Source organism: Penaeus chinensis, chromosome 37 (assembly GCF_019202785.1).
Source record: "Penaeus chinensis breed Huanghai No. 1 chromosome 37, ASM1920278v2, whole genome shotgun sequence".
In the NCBI taxonomy this organism is placed as follows: domain Eukaryota; kingdom Metazoa; phylum Arthropoda; class Malacostraca; order Decapoda; family Penaeidae; genus Penaeus; species Penaeus chinensis.
Window position 1 is genome coordinate 28,282,152 of NC_061855.1, and position 15,000 is coordinate 28,297,151.

The window sequence follows — 15,000 nt, forward strand, 5'->3', positions numbered from 1 at the left end:
CTGTGAATAAATGGCAAGAACATTCAGTAAAAAATATGAAATAATAAGAGATATATGTGGGAACATAACTGATATATAAATAATAAAAGCCTAACTAAAATATTTAAATGTTTTATAAATGTCATAAACAATTTTACTCTATTTTTCACTCCCTCATTCCTTTCTTCACCTGAGTAGCAATCAAGAATATTCTTGAGATAACATTACTTCATTTGATTAACACTGAACAACTTGGTTGCCTTAATTCTTGTAAACTGCAAGTAAGAAAAGAAAAAAAGGGAAATTCTGGAATATCACAATATACTTGCACCTAACACAGTAATAATGCTTTTCAAGAATTTATTTCTCAGTCTCACCTTCTATATAAAATTTAAAACATAATAACAATATTAAAAAAGCTGTAAAAACACTGCAAGAACAAGATTACAATCATAAAAACTTAACCATGGAATTCCAACATTTCACGAAACACCAGAATCTATAAAGCCATTCCCTTTGGTTCAATTAGATAATCTGATATTGACTTTATAACCTGACAGTCACACTCCCTGGTTTTCGGTAATCAACACTCATGGTAAACATCAATTATATGCCACCACATGAAACGAAAGCAAAACAACTGTAGTTTTTCGCCAATAATATGCAACGTCGTTAACCAAGTTCATCGAATTATCTCATTTCCTTTCACCCATAGAAACAAATCCCTTCACTCTTCATGAATAACTGCCCGGATAAACTTATTCTTACCTTATTTACAAAGGTGTTTTCGAGTTACTAATGGTGATGAAATTAAAACGTTCCTCTCGCCTCTCGCCTGTTTGTTTTGGTTTACGTTATACTAACCGGGGTCTTTATTTTTCTCTTTACTCCTTGTCCTCGGGTAATCGTTTAATTTTATTATGCATTTTATCTTTTTTATTTTTATGCAAGCTAAAAAGAATTTTATATAAGCTCACAAAATATGATGTATTGTATTAGTTATTTTATTCAAGTTAAAAAAGGTACATTATCTCACAAAATACGATGCATTTTATTAGTTATTTTATCAAAGTTTAAAAGATACAAACTAGCTCACAAAATAAAGATAAAAAATAGGAACAAAATATTTACCCTTTGGCACGTTTCCCTGTGAGGATAACATGTAAACAAATGCGGTATATCTCACGTGTGTTTTTCGGCTTGCCTTATTTTTGTTCTTTTCACTTGTCTGGCATGGATTAGCTTCTCCTAGATTAATCATTCTTGCTTGTGACGTTTAAGAGGTGTCTGTGGGGAGTCCAAAATGAGCTTCGATATACCGGATTGGGGAAACACCAATGCATTTTCGTATCATTTCGATCAGCCTCCTCAAATACCCGTGGTAAGTGATGTTACGATTTACTAGTTTTGTGCTAGCAGTTTGATTAATTTAGTAACTTATTCAGGTCATTAGAGGTACGGTGTAGTTCTGCTTCTCAAGTGTAGTTTGTATTTCCACCTCCATCGCATGTTAATGGGAAACTAGTAACACGTTATCATCTATGATTTTTATATAGATTCCTGTTTCAAAATCTATTTAAGGATATTCTTGAAACCATTCCCTTTGGAGCACAACATCCTTGGGGAGTTTCCCCCATGCATATTTAAGCCTAATCCTCATAGGGAGAAAGTTATTACTTACATCAAGAAGAGATCTCTTTATAAAAAGTTCCAAGTCACAAACTAAAATAGCTGATCTCTTATGTTTTGTAAGTTCTTCAATACATCAAATGTTTCTTTAAGGCCTACTTATTTTCTGTAGGGTCTATTTGATATAAGAAGGTAACAGATATGTGTTTTTTATTGTTTGTATGTGTATTTTAACTTCACACAACAGTAAGGTTTAAGACAATCAGTATACAATAGACTGAACAGCAGAGAATGAGACAATTTTCATTAATGGCATTTCTGTTGCAAATCAATAATGTAATTATTTAGTATGAAAGTAGAAAGAGCTATTGTACATAATTACATTTGATTCTATTTTATATAATACATTATTATCATTTATCAAAATTTTATTACATTATTCCATTTTATTATCTTAGTTTATAATTTTCAAGATTTCTAGGTCTTATATTTTTTGCAGTTAAATCCAATTTCTCTTTGATAAATAACATTAACTACTTGACAGCTCACCTGAGTGGTGAAAGTTACTTATTAAAATTTAGAAATGTACTTTCATAATATAGCTTTGTCAGTAAAAGACATATAGAACATTGTAAAATTCTAAATAAGAAACATTAAATTTCAGGCAATAACTGGAGACAGTAAGAAACGTAAGGGAGGACCAAATTCAATAGTCCAGAAGAAACAAAAATTGAGCAATGGTGCAACTCAGGAAAACTCACTCATTGCTAAAACAGAAAAGAAGAAAGAAGCTGAACAGACCTTGACCAACACATCAGGTAATCCAAAGGAAAATGGAGTTCACCACAAGAAGAACAAGAACAAGTACAAGGAGATCAACGAAGAGCAGAAGCGAAAGAAGGAAAACAATGGTGGCATCAAGTGGCATCCATCTCGATGCATATCGGATGAAGGTATAGCTGACAATAAAGTTACAAAAGTTTTAGAAGTGGAGGAGAAAAATGGGGGTAAGGAAGAGTCATTTGAAGGGATAAAGAAGAAAAGAAAAATTGCTGAGATCAACAGTAAGGATGTCAGAGATGAAGATGCTGGCCTTCTTCCACAGGACAAAAATGTGGCAGGGCTTACTAATGGAACTTTGGAAGTTAGGAATGGAGAAGTGCCAGGTAAGAATAAAAAACAAAAGAAGAAAAATAAAAAAACATCAGAAAAAAGTAAAGTTGAAAATGATGAAACTTCAGCAGGACCTATTATAGGATCAGATTTAAGCACAAAAAAACTGAAGAAAAAGGGAAAAGAACCCTTAGAGGAGAGGGAGAATTTAGAAGTAAGTACAGTTTCTGAGGGAAGCGCTAAAAATCCAGATGTAAATGGAAGTTTGCAGGAAATCACTTTAACTGGGGATGAAGAAATTGTAATTAAAACTAAAAAGAAAAGAAAAAAGAAGAAATCTGTAGAAGGAAACACAGTTCCTACAGTACTTACTAAAAAATCAAATATAGATGAAAGCCAGCCAGAAATTCCTGATGCTGGGAATGAAGAAACATCAAAGAAGACAAAGAAACAGAAGAAATTGGAGAGAAAAGCTCTAGAAAATAACCTAGAGTCTGCAAATCATACTACAGAGTCTAGTGTGAAAGGGAATGTAAGGGACGTTCCTGAAGGCTGCATTACTGAAACACCAAACAAGAGTAAAAAGCAAAAGAAAAAAGAAAAGAAGGTTTTAGACAGTTTCACCACTGAAACTAAAGATACCAGTAACACTAGTGTACAAATAGAATCAACTTTGGAAAAATCTTCAAAAGAAGAGCACAAGAAATCTGAAAAAATAAAAGGTAAAACAAAGAAAATGACCATTGAACCACCTAAAGAAGAGCAAGCCACTACTAGCAAAGAACAGTCAGGTGCTAAGAAAGGAAAGAAAAAGAAAAAGAAGAATCAGGAGTTAAAAGATGAGGAGGAGGAAAAAGCTTTCCTTGAAAAAGACCCCAAGTTTACGTCAGACTTAGGTACATTACTGAATGAGCTCAACTTTGACCAATTTGATCCTAGGGATTTCGAGGAGAAGGAGGATGACAGCGACAACGACATGTCAAGAGAGGTAGAAGATCTTTCCGAGGAAGAAATGTTAGACTATGAAGAAGAGAGTGAGAACAAAAGCTCAGTAGGTAAAGTGCATGATGATGGAGATATTGCCGATGATGAGAGCGAAGGAGAGGTGGAAAACAAAAGAAAAAAGAACAAATTGGAAAAGAAGAAAAAGGAGGCTATCCCAGAGCCAAGCCCAGGAAACAAAAAGTTGGACAAGAAGATTTTGAAGGAAATGCTTAAGAAAGACAAAAAGGTGGTAACTTCAGAACCTGAACCTGAGAAGGAACAACCAAAACTGAGTGCTGCTGAAGCTCTCAGGCAGAAGATGACTATTCAGCTCAATGCTGCAAGATTCAGGTAACTAAGTCATTCAATCACTAAAAGTAAAGTATTAGGCATTGATAGCAAATAAATGACAGTTCTTCTCAAGTGTATTTTGTACTGCATATTTTTTCATGTTCACAAATAACTAGCAGGATTCAGGTAACTAAGTCATGCAAACTGTAGAAGTAAAATATTAGGTATTGATAGCAAATAGATGACAGTTCTTCTCAAGTATGTTTTGTACTGTATATTTTTCATGTTCACATTTATAGCAGCAGTTTTCTGTCTGTTCATTTACATGCTTAAGTGTTTTACTCCCCAATATGGTATAATGTAGCTAAGGAAGATAGAAAGATAAAATAGCAGATATATAGCAACATTAGTCTTTAATTATAAATCAGAACCCACAATATAATTTGCAATAAAACTACTAATCCTTAACCACAGAATATAAATAAATTAATTAATGAAGATTACAGTAATAACTATTTCAAGCATGCCATCACATATATATGCTTTCCCCCCACACGACAGAATGGTGAACGAGGAGCTGTACACAACAACGAGTAAAAATGCAATGGCCATGTTTAAGAAAGACCCTGATGCATTTAAGTCTTACCACTTGGGCTACCAGAATCAGGTGGAGCAGTGGCCTATCAACCCCCTTAATATTATTATTAATTGGCTGAAGAAACAGTAGGTGTCTTTTCCATTATTTCTACTTTTAAAGTTTATTGTCTTTGTTCACTGTGATTGTGATATTGATTTTGGTATTTTTGAAGAATGTTATCAGGACTGCATTGATAATTCTTTATTATTATTGTGCTTCATAATTTCTTCTTTTCTTGCAATGGTTCCTGTTACTGCATTGATAACTTCTTCATCATTGCAGTGTTTTATATTATCTTATTTGTTGATGGTTGTAGAATTCAAAAGTAATTGGAGTTTTCTGTACTTTAACCCTTTCAAGGCCAAAAAAAAGGAAGAGCTTCTAAATCTTTTTAATATTGTTGTTGTTGTCATTGTTGTTGTTGTTATTATTATTATTATTATTATTATTATTATTATTATTATTATTATTATTATTATTATTATTATTATTATTATTATTCCTTTTTATGATAGCAGAACATATAGGGAAAAACAAAGAAATGACTCAACTTAAATTTCTTCTGAGGAGAATGAACTAATATATGTTAGCCATGGTAATGCTCAAATGTCACTTTTCATATTTTTGTCTCAGTCTCATTTGAATTGCCATTATGCTAGAATTTGCTGTGATTGCTACCAGAGGCCTCTCTGTACCCTCCCCCATTTCTGTGCCAAATACAGGATGGAATGTTGGGTTACTGCAGTTTAAGGGCAGGTTGGGAAGGACTTGGAAAAGTCAGTTTTTACCTGTCTCTGAGTATTAAATATTCTTGGCAAGTGCTCTAGGTGACTGCAAATAGTAATCATAGCAGATTTTAGTGCACTTTAGGTTCATATGAGCTTGGAGGATAAGTATGATAAAAATCGGTATTTTACACATTGGGTCCAAAATTTAGTCATTTGTATATAATTAGGGTTAACAGAAATTAACCTTTTGATTATTTAATATCATCTTTGACCCAATATTTGTATTTTTCGAGAAATAATAGAATCAAGGAGATTGACAGACATGTTTCCTTATAGAGTTTGCACAATGATCCATATATGATTAATTAATTCTCCCTTCCCTTTCTCCAGACCCAGGGAATGGGTTGTTGCTGACTTCGGATGCGGTGAAGCTAGGCTCTCCTTAAGCGCCCCGCAGAAAAAGGTCTACTCCTTTGACCTGGTGGCTGCCAACAATAGGGTCACTGCCTGCGACATGGCCCACACACCCCTGAAGTCCGGGTCTGTGGATGTGGTGGTCTTCTGCCTGTCACTTATGGGCACAAATATCAAGGATTTTGTCACTGAGGCCAATAGGGTGTTGAGGCATGGGTATGTATGGCAGTGTTAGAATATCATTTACTTACTATATTCCTTCTCTTTGTCTTCTTAGTCTATTTTATCTTCAAGGTTTATTTGCACAGAAACTGAGAATATTTCTTAAACACTTTTTTTTTTTTTTTTACTGGCATTAGTTACATTTAAAGGCTTCTGATATTACAAAGGTAATTGAGAAGGAATAGAGAAGCTAGCTCTCTCTCTCTCTCTCTCTCTCTCTCTCTCTCTCTCTCTCTCTCTCTCTCTCTCTCTCTCTCTCTCTCTCTCTAAAATTAATGTTTTCTCCATCTCTCTTTCCTAGTGGTGTCATGAAAGTAGCCGAAGTTGAGAGCCGATTTACCAACCTCAACGATTTCCTGTCATGTGTGACACGTCTCGGATTCCACTGCACCCATAAAGACGTCCAGCAAAAGTACTTCTATATGTTCGACTTCAAGAAGAACCGTGACTGCAAGAAAGCAATGGAGGTGCCCGAGATTGTCCTAAAACCATGCATGTACAAGAAGAGATAGGGGATTTTGCATTTGGTTTATATAAAGTTATCTTATGTATGCAATTTTTTTTTTTTTTTGTTGTGGCTTGTTTCCTTTTTTGTTCTTTATCTTTGTTTTAATAAGGGGAGAAATTGGGGTAGATAAATTTACACTTGTTGAAACTGATGAACTGTAAGCTTTATGAATATGGTTGACTTTTTAGAATATTAAATAATAATGTATTTAATTTCATTTTCGTGTATATATGGTATATGTAAGTGAACTGTAAATTACCATATTTGTCAACACCAGAAAAAAGTAATAAAATCAAATGAATAAAAAGAAAAAGTATTTATAAAGATAATCCTTATAACCCTACCTATAGTTTGTAGAGAAACTCTCACATTTTATATCTTGGATTTTTGTCTTTGTAAATCAGCTTTTTGATATTTATGTCCTTAGGTAATGAATAAGATTCCTCTTTCATTTTACAAACATGAATGCTGTTATTCTGTTCCCATGGATTATACAAATTCAGGGATCTCACATATAGCCTCAAAACTTGAATAGAATGTACTTAAGGTGCTAAAGTTATGTCTTACCTGGTATTCAAGTCAGAATGTGTTTGTCTTTAGTGCTTAATATATGGAAAATTTATTTTGATAGTGCTTACTTAAGGCATTTGAATAAATTCTCATCTCAGAAGACCATACAAGGTAAATGTAGCAGAAGAGAAATCCTCATAGCTTTTATGAAGAAAAGACATATCTGATGCCTATCTCTGCTTTATTAACTCCACAGTTTCCTAATTCACAAGTCAAAATAACATTTTCTGATCAAAGAGAAGTCATAAATTCAATGATTAATTAAAGAATAATAGTAGACAATTATTTTTTCCTCCCTATCCTCCTACCCTACTTCAGTCTGTCTTAGGTATTCAAATATTCATTTCTGTCCCCACATTCCCCAAGATTTTTATTGTTCCCTCTTACAGAATTTCTAAACCTACTCCTTCCCAACACATCTTCACTTTTCTTCACATTTTCTTTGCACAATAATTACTGTAATTTGGGACTTCAGTATTTACCTTATACTATATACTTATATTAAAGCAAGATAACAGCCATTATTAGGTTAATTAATTAGGCTTTGTATGTTTTATTATATGAAAATTTATTGAGAAATCCCTTACAATAATACCACTGGTTTAGAAAATAACACACTTTCTCTGAACATCAATATATTACATAGTACTCAAGTACATAAAGAAATAAAAGAACAATATTGTCATCCCTTATCCTTTACATGTTAGAGGGAAAAAATGAACATCAACACAAATACCATTTACACTTTCATAAATCTGTCTCTCTCTTTCTTGCCTCATTTAAGGGAATTTATTTTCACCTTTACGACTAAGTACCGAGGTCGCGTTGGCACATGGGGAGGTAGTGCTTCTTCTTCTCTTCCTTGTGTGGACTAGAACTGAAGCTTCTTTGCTAAGGAACCTGAAAATAAAAGTTAGAACTGAAGCTTCTTTGCTAAGGAACCTGAAAATAAAATTAACTCCAGGTTACTCCAAGGCTTTAAATTGAACTTGCAAAAGTTATCTACAATACAAGAACAGCATAAAAAGTATGGTTATCCCTAAAATACAAATGAGAGAATTTTATTTTTGTATCTTAAATGTAATAATAATCATACAGAGATTGTGACTGTAGTTAAGAAAAAAAAGACATACCTCCAAAGCCAGACTCTTCAATAATCTTTCGCTTGAGGGACGGTTTTTCTGCCTCACTTCTCTGTCTAATGGTTGGTGGGAGAGGAAGAAGAGGTCCTGGTGTCGGGACAGGCTTATTGCTGGAAAGGAAAGGTGATCTAGAGTAATCCAATGTTTACAGCAATTTGATAAACATACATAATTCAAATAGATGAAGGTAATGCTTGCAAGAAAATAATCTAATTCAAACATATCAAACAATTACATTTGCAGAATTATTCTTAGATCATTAAAAAAATATATTTAAAAAATGTAAAAGGATAAAAAAATATATGTAAATATGCACATTAAATAATATCCTAACATGCACTGATGTTTACCTGAAATATTCCATCTTCAGAGCCTCTGTACAGCTGCATCGTTTCATAGGATTGATAGTGAGCAAAGACCCTAAGAGCTGGAGAAGGTCATCACTGGCAGCAGGAAAGAGATCTCGCAGTGGGGAACCCTCAAAGTGCTTGAAGGATACGTAGTCGGGAAGTTTTGTCATGTCCTGGAAAGAGGGTTATGAACTTTACAGATATCACTGGAACTCTTTTTACTACTCTTGAGCATGAGATTGAGTGGGTTAAGATGATACATATATAAAAAATAACAGGATAAATAAAAGTGACAGATATAGATTAATAAAGACTAGCATAAATTCAGAATAATGTAAGGTCTTTTCTTCCTTCTTCAATAGCATCAATTTAAACATTCTTATTTATCAATTTAATATTCAAGAAATATCTCCAGAATGGTAAATGAAACTACTAAACCTCTCACCACACACACATCAAAACTATTTTTAATATCAAATAACTAATAATTGGATTAAGACCAATATATCAAAATACAGTAATTAACCCTTTGCCACCAGGTGGCATGTACGTACATGCCATGGCATGCCTGGACTATATTACGGGTGGCTTGTGCATACCACCCGGCAGCAAAGGATCAAAATCACTACACTCTGAAACCACCCAAAGACAAACAATGGAAAAAAATCCTCAACAACAAACCGGCCAGTCATCATCACCAGGAGTCCCTAGGGCAGTGAAGATCCTGGTAAGCTGGTCTAGATCAGAGTCACCCGGGAAGTAGGGACAGCGGACCAACATCTCCGCCAGGATACAGCCAATCGCCCACATGTCTACCCCCGTACCATAGGATCTTGCCCCAAACAGCAACTCTGGACTCCTACAAAACAGACAGAGATATGTTAAGTTTCAGGTGTTGTAAAATTTAGTCAAGATATCATTCTATGTTTTATCTTTATCTTTAACACCCAAGCAGAGTTTTATTTTATCCTCTGTCCTTTGAACTTATTGATAACTATTAAAAGTTAAGGTAAGATTTGGATAGGCTGGGATACATAAGCCAAAACAGCTCTATTCCTCGGCAATTAAGTTCTTTCTATCAATCCTATCAAATTAACACAAGAATGCACAACTTCATCAACTTTAAATACATGTCTTCATCAAGTCTTGCAAAACAGAAAAATAAAATCAAAACATCACTAGAAGCAAAACAAATATTAAGAATAATGGTTTCCAAATTTCACTATTGACTATCTGTGCAATACTTACCTGTACCATCTTGTAACTACTTGATGTGAATACTGTCTGTTGGGAGAGCCAAAGAATCTTGCCAGACCAAAATCTCCTATTTTAAGTATGCCATCTGAATTGACTAGCAGGTTGTTTGGTTTCAGATCCTGCAATTATATGCAAAGGTGGAGGAGGATTGCAAAGTGAAAAAAATGAAGAGTACATTAACCATCATTTCAACTTCATTTAAGCATCATAAAACACTTTCAAAGGAAACAGTACAAGTTTCTTCAAAAATAAGTTTTATGACTTAGATTATTATGAAAGCCTTCAGGAAAACAAGCCCTTTCTTACTCTGTGTAGGATCCAGTGAAGATGCAGGAATTCCAAGCCTTTTAACGTTTGGATCATATATGCTTTGATGTTGGAGGGTGTGAGGATGATGTTGTCTGTGTCCTTGATGATCACCTGGTGGTAGACAGATTCATCAATCAATTAATAAAAGGTTTATAAACAGTGTAAAGGAATAATTCTGGGTACATTTCATAGCTTACTTTGAAGATCAATGATTGTTCTGAAGCATGAGACCAATAATAAATTATAACAACAATAATACTGCTAATAATAATGATGAAGCTGAATAATCAATATAAATTACAATAAAATGACCATTAAAATTAAACAAAATTATGAATTATAATAATTATCAAATAATTACGAATACATACCAACGGGCAGCCTTTACCACACTCACCTCTAAATCTGTATCCATGAAATCAAACACGAGCGACACATTTGACTTGTAGCCAAACACATCGAGGAGGCCAATGAGATTTGGGTGGTGGACCTCCTGCAAGAGCTTGATCTCTCGGAGGGCCGTACGGTTGATGCCATCCCTTGCTTCCTCTCTGCTACCTAGTTTGATCTAAAGAACCCATTTAAAGAGTATGGAATAATCATTAAAAGAGATCTATGGAAGTGAATGGAAATAAAGGTTAAATAAAATTCATAAAATAAAGTAACTTACCTTGGTTCTCTGATCACTGTACACATATATTGAATGTAATATCTTACTTAGTTACAATTTTGCTTGAGGGGAATTTTTTAATGTAATCAATGCTTATGCTTATGGGAAGAGATATATTCTTAACCCTTGCCACAAGTGATGGCTATACCTATCAATTCCAAGGACAGCAAAGGCATATCCCCTTATTCCAGGTGAAATCTTGACATGTATAAAGACTACCTTACATCATCAAGTCGTTAAGGTATCCTGAAGTCAGTTACAGCAACCTATTCTCAACTTCCGTCTTTCATAATGAGCTACCAGTTATATCCATGACCCAAAATCAAGGCATAAGCACTTTTATTTATCATTAAAGTTACATGCATTTCTGTCTGATCCAAACCAAAATAATACCAACTTAATAATAATAAAAAAAAATGAGCACATAAAATAAAGATAATCAGACAACTACCATTAAAGGAGAAAGTGTGTCATAAGTACAGTACATACCTTTTTGACAGCTACTATCTGCTTGGTCTCTACATCAAGAGCCTTATAGACAGTGGCAAACTGTAGAGAAAAACACAAGAATTACATAATAATAGCCTGCAATATCTTATATTAAAAAAAAATAAAAAAAATAACAATTTTCAATTAGCTAACATCACGACCTGGACAAGAAAGATCTTAGCCTGGTTCCTAATTATACAATACTTTACTACGTCATAATATGCACATAAGCGATTTAATATGAACTCCCATATCATCACACGAGACACACAAAGAAACCCCACCTATCACAACAATTAAATCAATGAAAGAATAAAACATTTCAAATTGTACAAGAAAATTTTAGAACGTGTGTAACAGGTGTGGCGTCAGTAATCAAGTTCCACACATCTTTAACCAACAAAACACCAGAGAAATCACCTGTCCTTCTCCCAAGAAATCAATCTTCTCATATCTCTTCAATTTTTCTTCTATTCTAATCCTTCCTTTCTTCTCTTGATCCACTTCCATCGTGTCTTCCGCTTCTACTTCATGCTTACTGGACAGGGACTACGAGCGTAAAGGTTCCGGGATGTAAACAAAACATTTTATCATTCTTTTTTTTTCCTTTTTCTTTTCCGTTGAGGGTTTGTGCTTTATTGTTGTGTATAAGTTTGTTTGGAGTTATGGGAATTTTTATTTGTATTTCTTTGATTCTCTCTCTCTCTCTCTCTCTCTCTCTCTCTCTCTCTCTCTCTCTCTCTCTCTCTCTCTCTCTCTCTCTCTCTCTCTCTCTCTCTCTCTCTCTCTCTCTCTCTCTCTCTCTCTCTCTCTCTCTCTCTCTCTCTCTCTCTCTCTCTCTATATATATATATATATATATATATATATGTGTGTGTGTGTGTGTGTGTGTGTGTGTGTGTGTGTGTGTGTGTGTGTGTGCGTGTGTTATATATATATATATATATATATATATATATATATATATATACATATGTATATATACATATATATATCATATATGCATATATACATGTATATGTCTGTATGTATGTATGTATGTATGTATGTATGTATGTATGTATGTATGTATGTATGTATGTATTCATATATTATATACATATATATATATACATATGTGTGTTTATATATGTATATATGTATATATGTATAAATGTATGTATATGTATATATATGTATATATATATATATATGTGTGTGTGTGTGTGTGTGTGTGCGTGTGTGTGTGTGTATACATATATAAATATATATATATATATATATATATATATATATGTGTGTGTGTGTGTGTGTGTGTGTGTGTGTGTGTGTGTGTGTGTGTGTGTGTGTGTGTGTGTGTGAGTGTGTGTGTGTGTGTGTGTGTGTGTATAATATATATATATATATATATATATATATATATATATATATATATATATATATATATATATATATATAGTTTCACATGCACCCTTACATTACCATAAATACTAGTATATGAAATGCCTTTCCTTTTCTCATATCACTTTTAACAGCCACTTTTTAGCCGAAGACTAGACTTTACTTAAATATCCGAGAATGTTTAGAGAATTATTTTAAACATTTAAGAAACCATTCAACAAAGACAGGAAATTTCATCGCGAATGAATCTCCGTTACACAACCCGTCTTTATCCACCGGCATGTAAACATGGCTGTAAGAGCACAGACTCATTTATTCCGATATTTAAAGCAAAATTTGAGCAGACAGCGTAAGTACACCTGTGTTTCATGAAGTCAAGAAGTAAATAATGTTTTTCTTTAAATGTTATGCTTAATTTAGGTGGCGTATGGTTCTCCTGTTGCAATTCTGCAGGGAGGTTATATGATCAACTTTGTATTACATTTACAGCAAATTTTAAGTGTTTATTATAGATATTTTTGGTCTTTTGTAATCCACTAGATCATCTAATTGAAATAGACTTGTTGATCTGATATTCAAATTAGTTCTTGTTACTACGGTTGCAAAGTAAGCTCGTTGTGATTGAGGGCTAAAGTTCGTGGCTGCAATTGCTAATAGGGAAGCTTAAGTCCTCATTTTTATATAAGAACTTTATTTGTGATGTCAGTGGATTTTATTTACCGAGTAATGTCCAATTATAGTAACTTTTTTCAAATGAAACCAGATAGATATTCCTAAAGGTAACACAAGTAATGGCGTTTATGTTTTTAACCCCTTCACGACGGGTCACGTCTCTAGATGTCATAACAAACCTCTCGAAATGCGGCGTATGGCTGTACACGCTCAAAGTTGGCGCGTTACCATTGACCGCCAGAGCATAGAGTTTTTTTTTTAGTTTTCTTCACCCGTCACCAAGGTGTTAACTGTGTCTAACTGACATCGTGACCACAGTGCCAGAATATAACAGCTATGCTAGCCAGTACAGCTATTATGTAACTGGATCCTTACCGAAATCACAGCAAATGCATCAATGCTGTTTTCATTACCCACAGGATGCTGCACCTACCTCTCAGCTGCCTACCGCTGTGATGAATTGTGGAACAAACGACTGGAGAACCCTCTTATTAAAAGCATTAACCCAAGTAAGTGAGAGAGAGAGAGAGTGTGTGTGTGTGTGTGTGTGTGTGTGTGTGTGTGTGTGTGTGTGTGTGTGTGTGTGTGTGTGTGTGTGTGTGTGTGTGTGTGTGTGTGTGTGTGTGTGTGTGTGTGTGTGTGTGTGTGTGTGTGTGTGTGTGTGTGTGTGTGTGTGTGTGTGTGTGTGTGTGTGTGTGTGTGTGTGTGTATGTGTGTGTGTGTGTGTGTGTGAGTGTGTGTTTGCAGGCACATGTGTGTGCGCATCTGTATCTGTGTCTGTGTGGGTTCATGCACTTGTGTTTGCATGCTCATGCCCCCGTGTATATATTCATGATCATTTCTGTGTATTTTTTTTTTTAATCAATCAGTAATATAATAGACTTGGCAGTCTGGGTATGTATGTATGGGAAACAAAACAAAACATAAACTTTCCTCTGTCAGAAGTATCACATGCAAAAGAAATTATGTTTTAAGCTTTTCAATTAACTAATAATTCTATATTAAATCAATAATTTTATATTAAACCAACCCAGTAGTAGAAATCTGATCCTACAAATATACTTATATGATTGTTGCCTCAGTTTTTGCAGATGTTTAGTCCCTACTCAAATTTTTTTAAACTATCATTTGTTAGACTTAGACAAATAATTTTGTCAATTACTGTACAACAGTGCAATTTTTTTTTTTTTTTATTCCAGATGACTATTTCTATGAACTCGACAGAAAGCACAAACGGGAAGGAAAAGTCAGTGCCATTGATGTGGATTTGGTAAGGAAGTTTATGCCATAATTTTACCCCCCAAATTATCCTTTTTGTTGTGTGATCATTCTTTTTATTCTTTATCAACTACTCCACCTTCTCACACATTAGTATTTCTACACTTTCTTCTTTGATTATGTCCTCTATCTTTTTGTCTAATTCTTATTGGTAATATTATTGTTCTTATTATTATTATTATTATTATTATTATTTTTATTTTTATTATTATTATTAGCATCATTATTATTATAGTTGCTGTTGTTGATATACTTATTCTTATTATTATTGTTATTGTTGTATTTACTTGTTATTGTTATTATGATTTTTTAACTGATTATTATAACTTTTTTTTTTTTCATTTTTCTGATTTCTTTCCATTTTCTAGAACATTGCAGT

General features: G+C 33.7%; 4 protein-coding genes across 7 annotated transcripts in view; 2 read left to right on the forward strand and 2 right to left on the reverse strand.

Annotated features, from left to right (window-relative positions):
* LOC125045499 (snurportin-1-like) overlaps nucleotides 1–839 on the reverse strand; it is a 7,694-nt gene extending 6,855 nt beyond the window's left edge. For 2 of the 3 annotated variants that reach the window (XM_047642793.1, XM_047642791.1), the window contains exon 1: nucleotides 748–839. The gene's annotated coding sequence lies outside the window, so the exon portion shown is untranslated. Of the gene's footprint in view, nucleotides 1–169; nucleotides 189–747 lie in introns of those variants that run through there. The other variant, XM_047642792.1, reaches the window with a different exon arrangement.
* A 308-nt stretch (nucleotides 840–1,147) lies between these two features.
* LOC125045489 (ribosomal RNA-processing protein 8-like) lies at nucleotides 1,148–6,818 on the forward strand. The gene is made up of 5 exons (XM_047642777.1): nucleotides 1,148–1,360; nucleotides 2,273–4,056; nucleotides 4,558–4,719; nucleotides 5,752–5,991; nucleotides 6,299–6,818. The coding sequence occupies exons 1-5, from the start codon at nucleotides 1,283–1,285 to the stop codon at nucleotides 6,507–6,509; spliced, it is 2,475 nt and encodes an 824-aa protein (XP_047498733.1). The 5' UTR covers nucleotides 1,148–1,282; the 3' UTR covers nucleotides 6,510–6,818.
* An 804-nt stretch (nucleotides 6,819–7,622) lies between these two features.
* On the reverse strand, nucleotides 7,623–11,849 carry LOC125045490 (cyclin-dependent kinase 7-like). 2 transcript variants are annotated; one of them, XM_047642779.1, is made up of 9 exons: nucleotides 11,713–11,849; nucleotides 11,293–11,352; nucleotides 10,531–10,701; nucleotides 10,131–10,244; nucleotides 9,816–9,943; nucleotides 9,249–9,426; nucleotides 8,568–8,740; nucleotides 8,209–8,327; nucleotides 7,623–7,975 (listed from the first exon to the last, which is right to left on the reverse strand). In XM_047642779.1, exons 1-9 carry the CDS (start codon nucleotides 11,800–11,802, stop codon nucleotides 7,947–7,949), a joined length of 1,062 nt encoding a protein of 353 aa, XP_047498735.1. In that variant the 5' UTR covers nucleotides 11,803–11,849; the 3' UTR covers nucleotides 7,623–7,946. The 2 variants fall into 2 exon arrangements, with proteins under 2 accessions (XP_047498735.1, XP_047498734.1); XM_047642778.1 differs by having other exon boundaries at nucleotides 7,623–8,017.
* Nucleotides 11,850–12,926: 1,077 nt separating this feature from the next.
* Nucleotides 12,927–15,000, forward strand: part of LOC125045541 (28S ribosomal protein S27, mitochondrial-like) — a 6,015-nt gene continuing 3,941 nt past the window's right edge. The window contains exons 1-3 of the mRNA XM_047642864.1: nucleotides 12,927–13,020; nucleotides 13,763–13,852; nucleotides 14,543–14,613. Of these exons, the coding sequence (XP_047498820.1) occupies nucleotides 12,960–13,020; nucleotides 13,763–13,852; nucleotides 14,543–14,613 (222 nt within the window). The 5' untranslated portion in view covers nucleotides 12,927–12,959. The remainder of the gene's footprint in view (nucleotides 13,021–13,762; nucleotides 13,853–14,542; nucleotides 14,614–15,000) is intronic.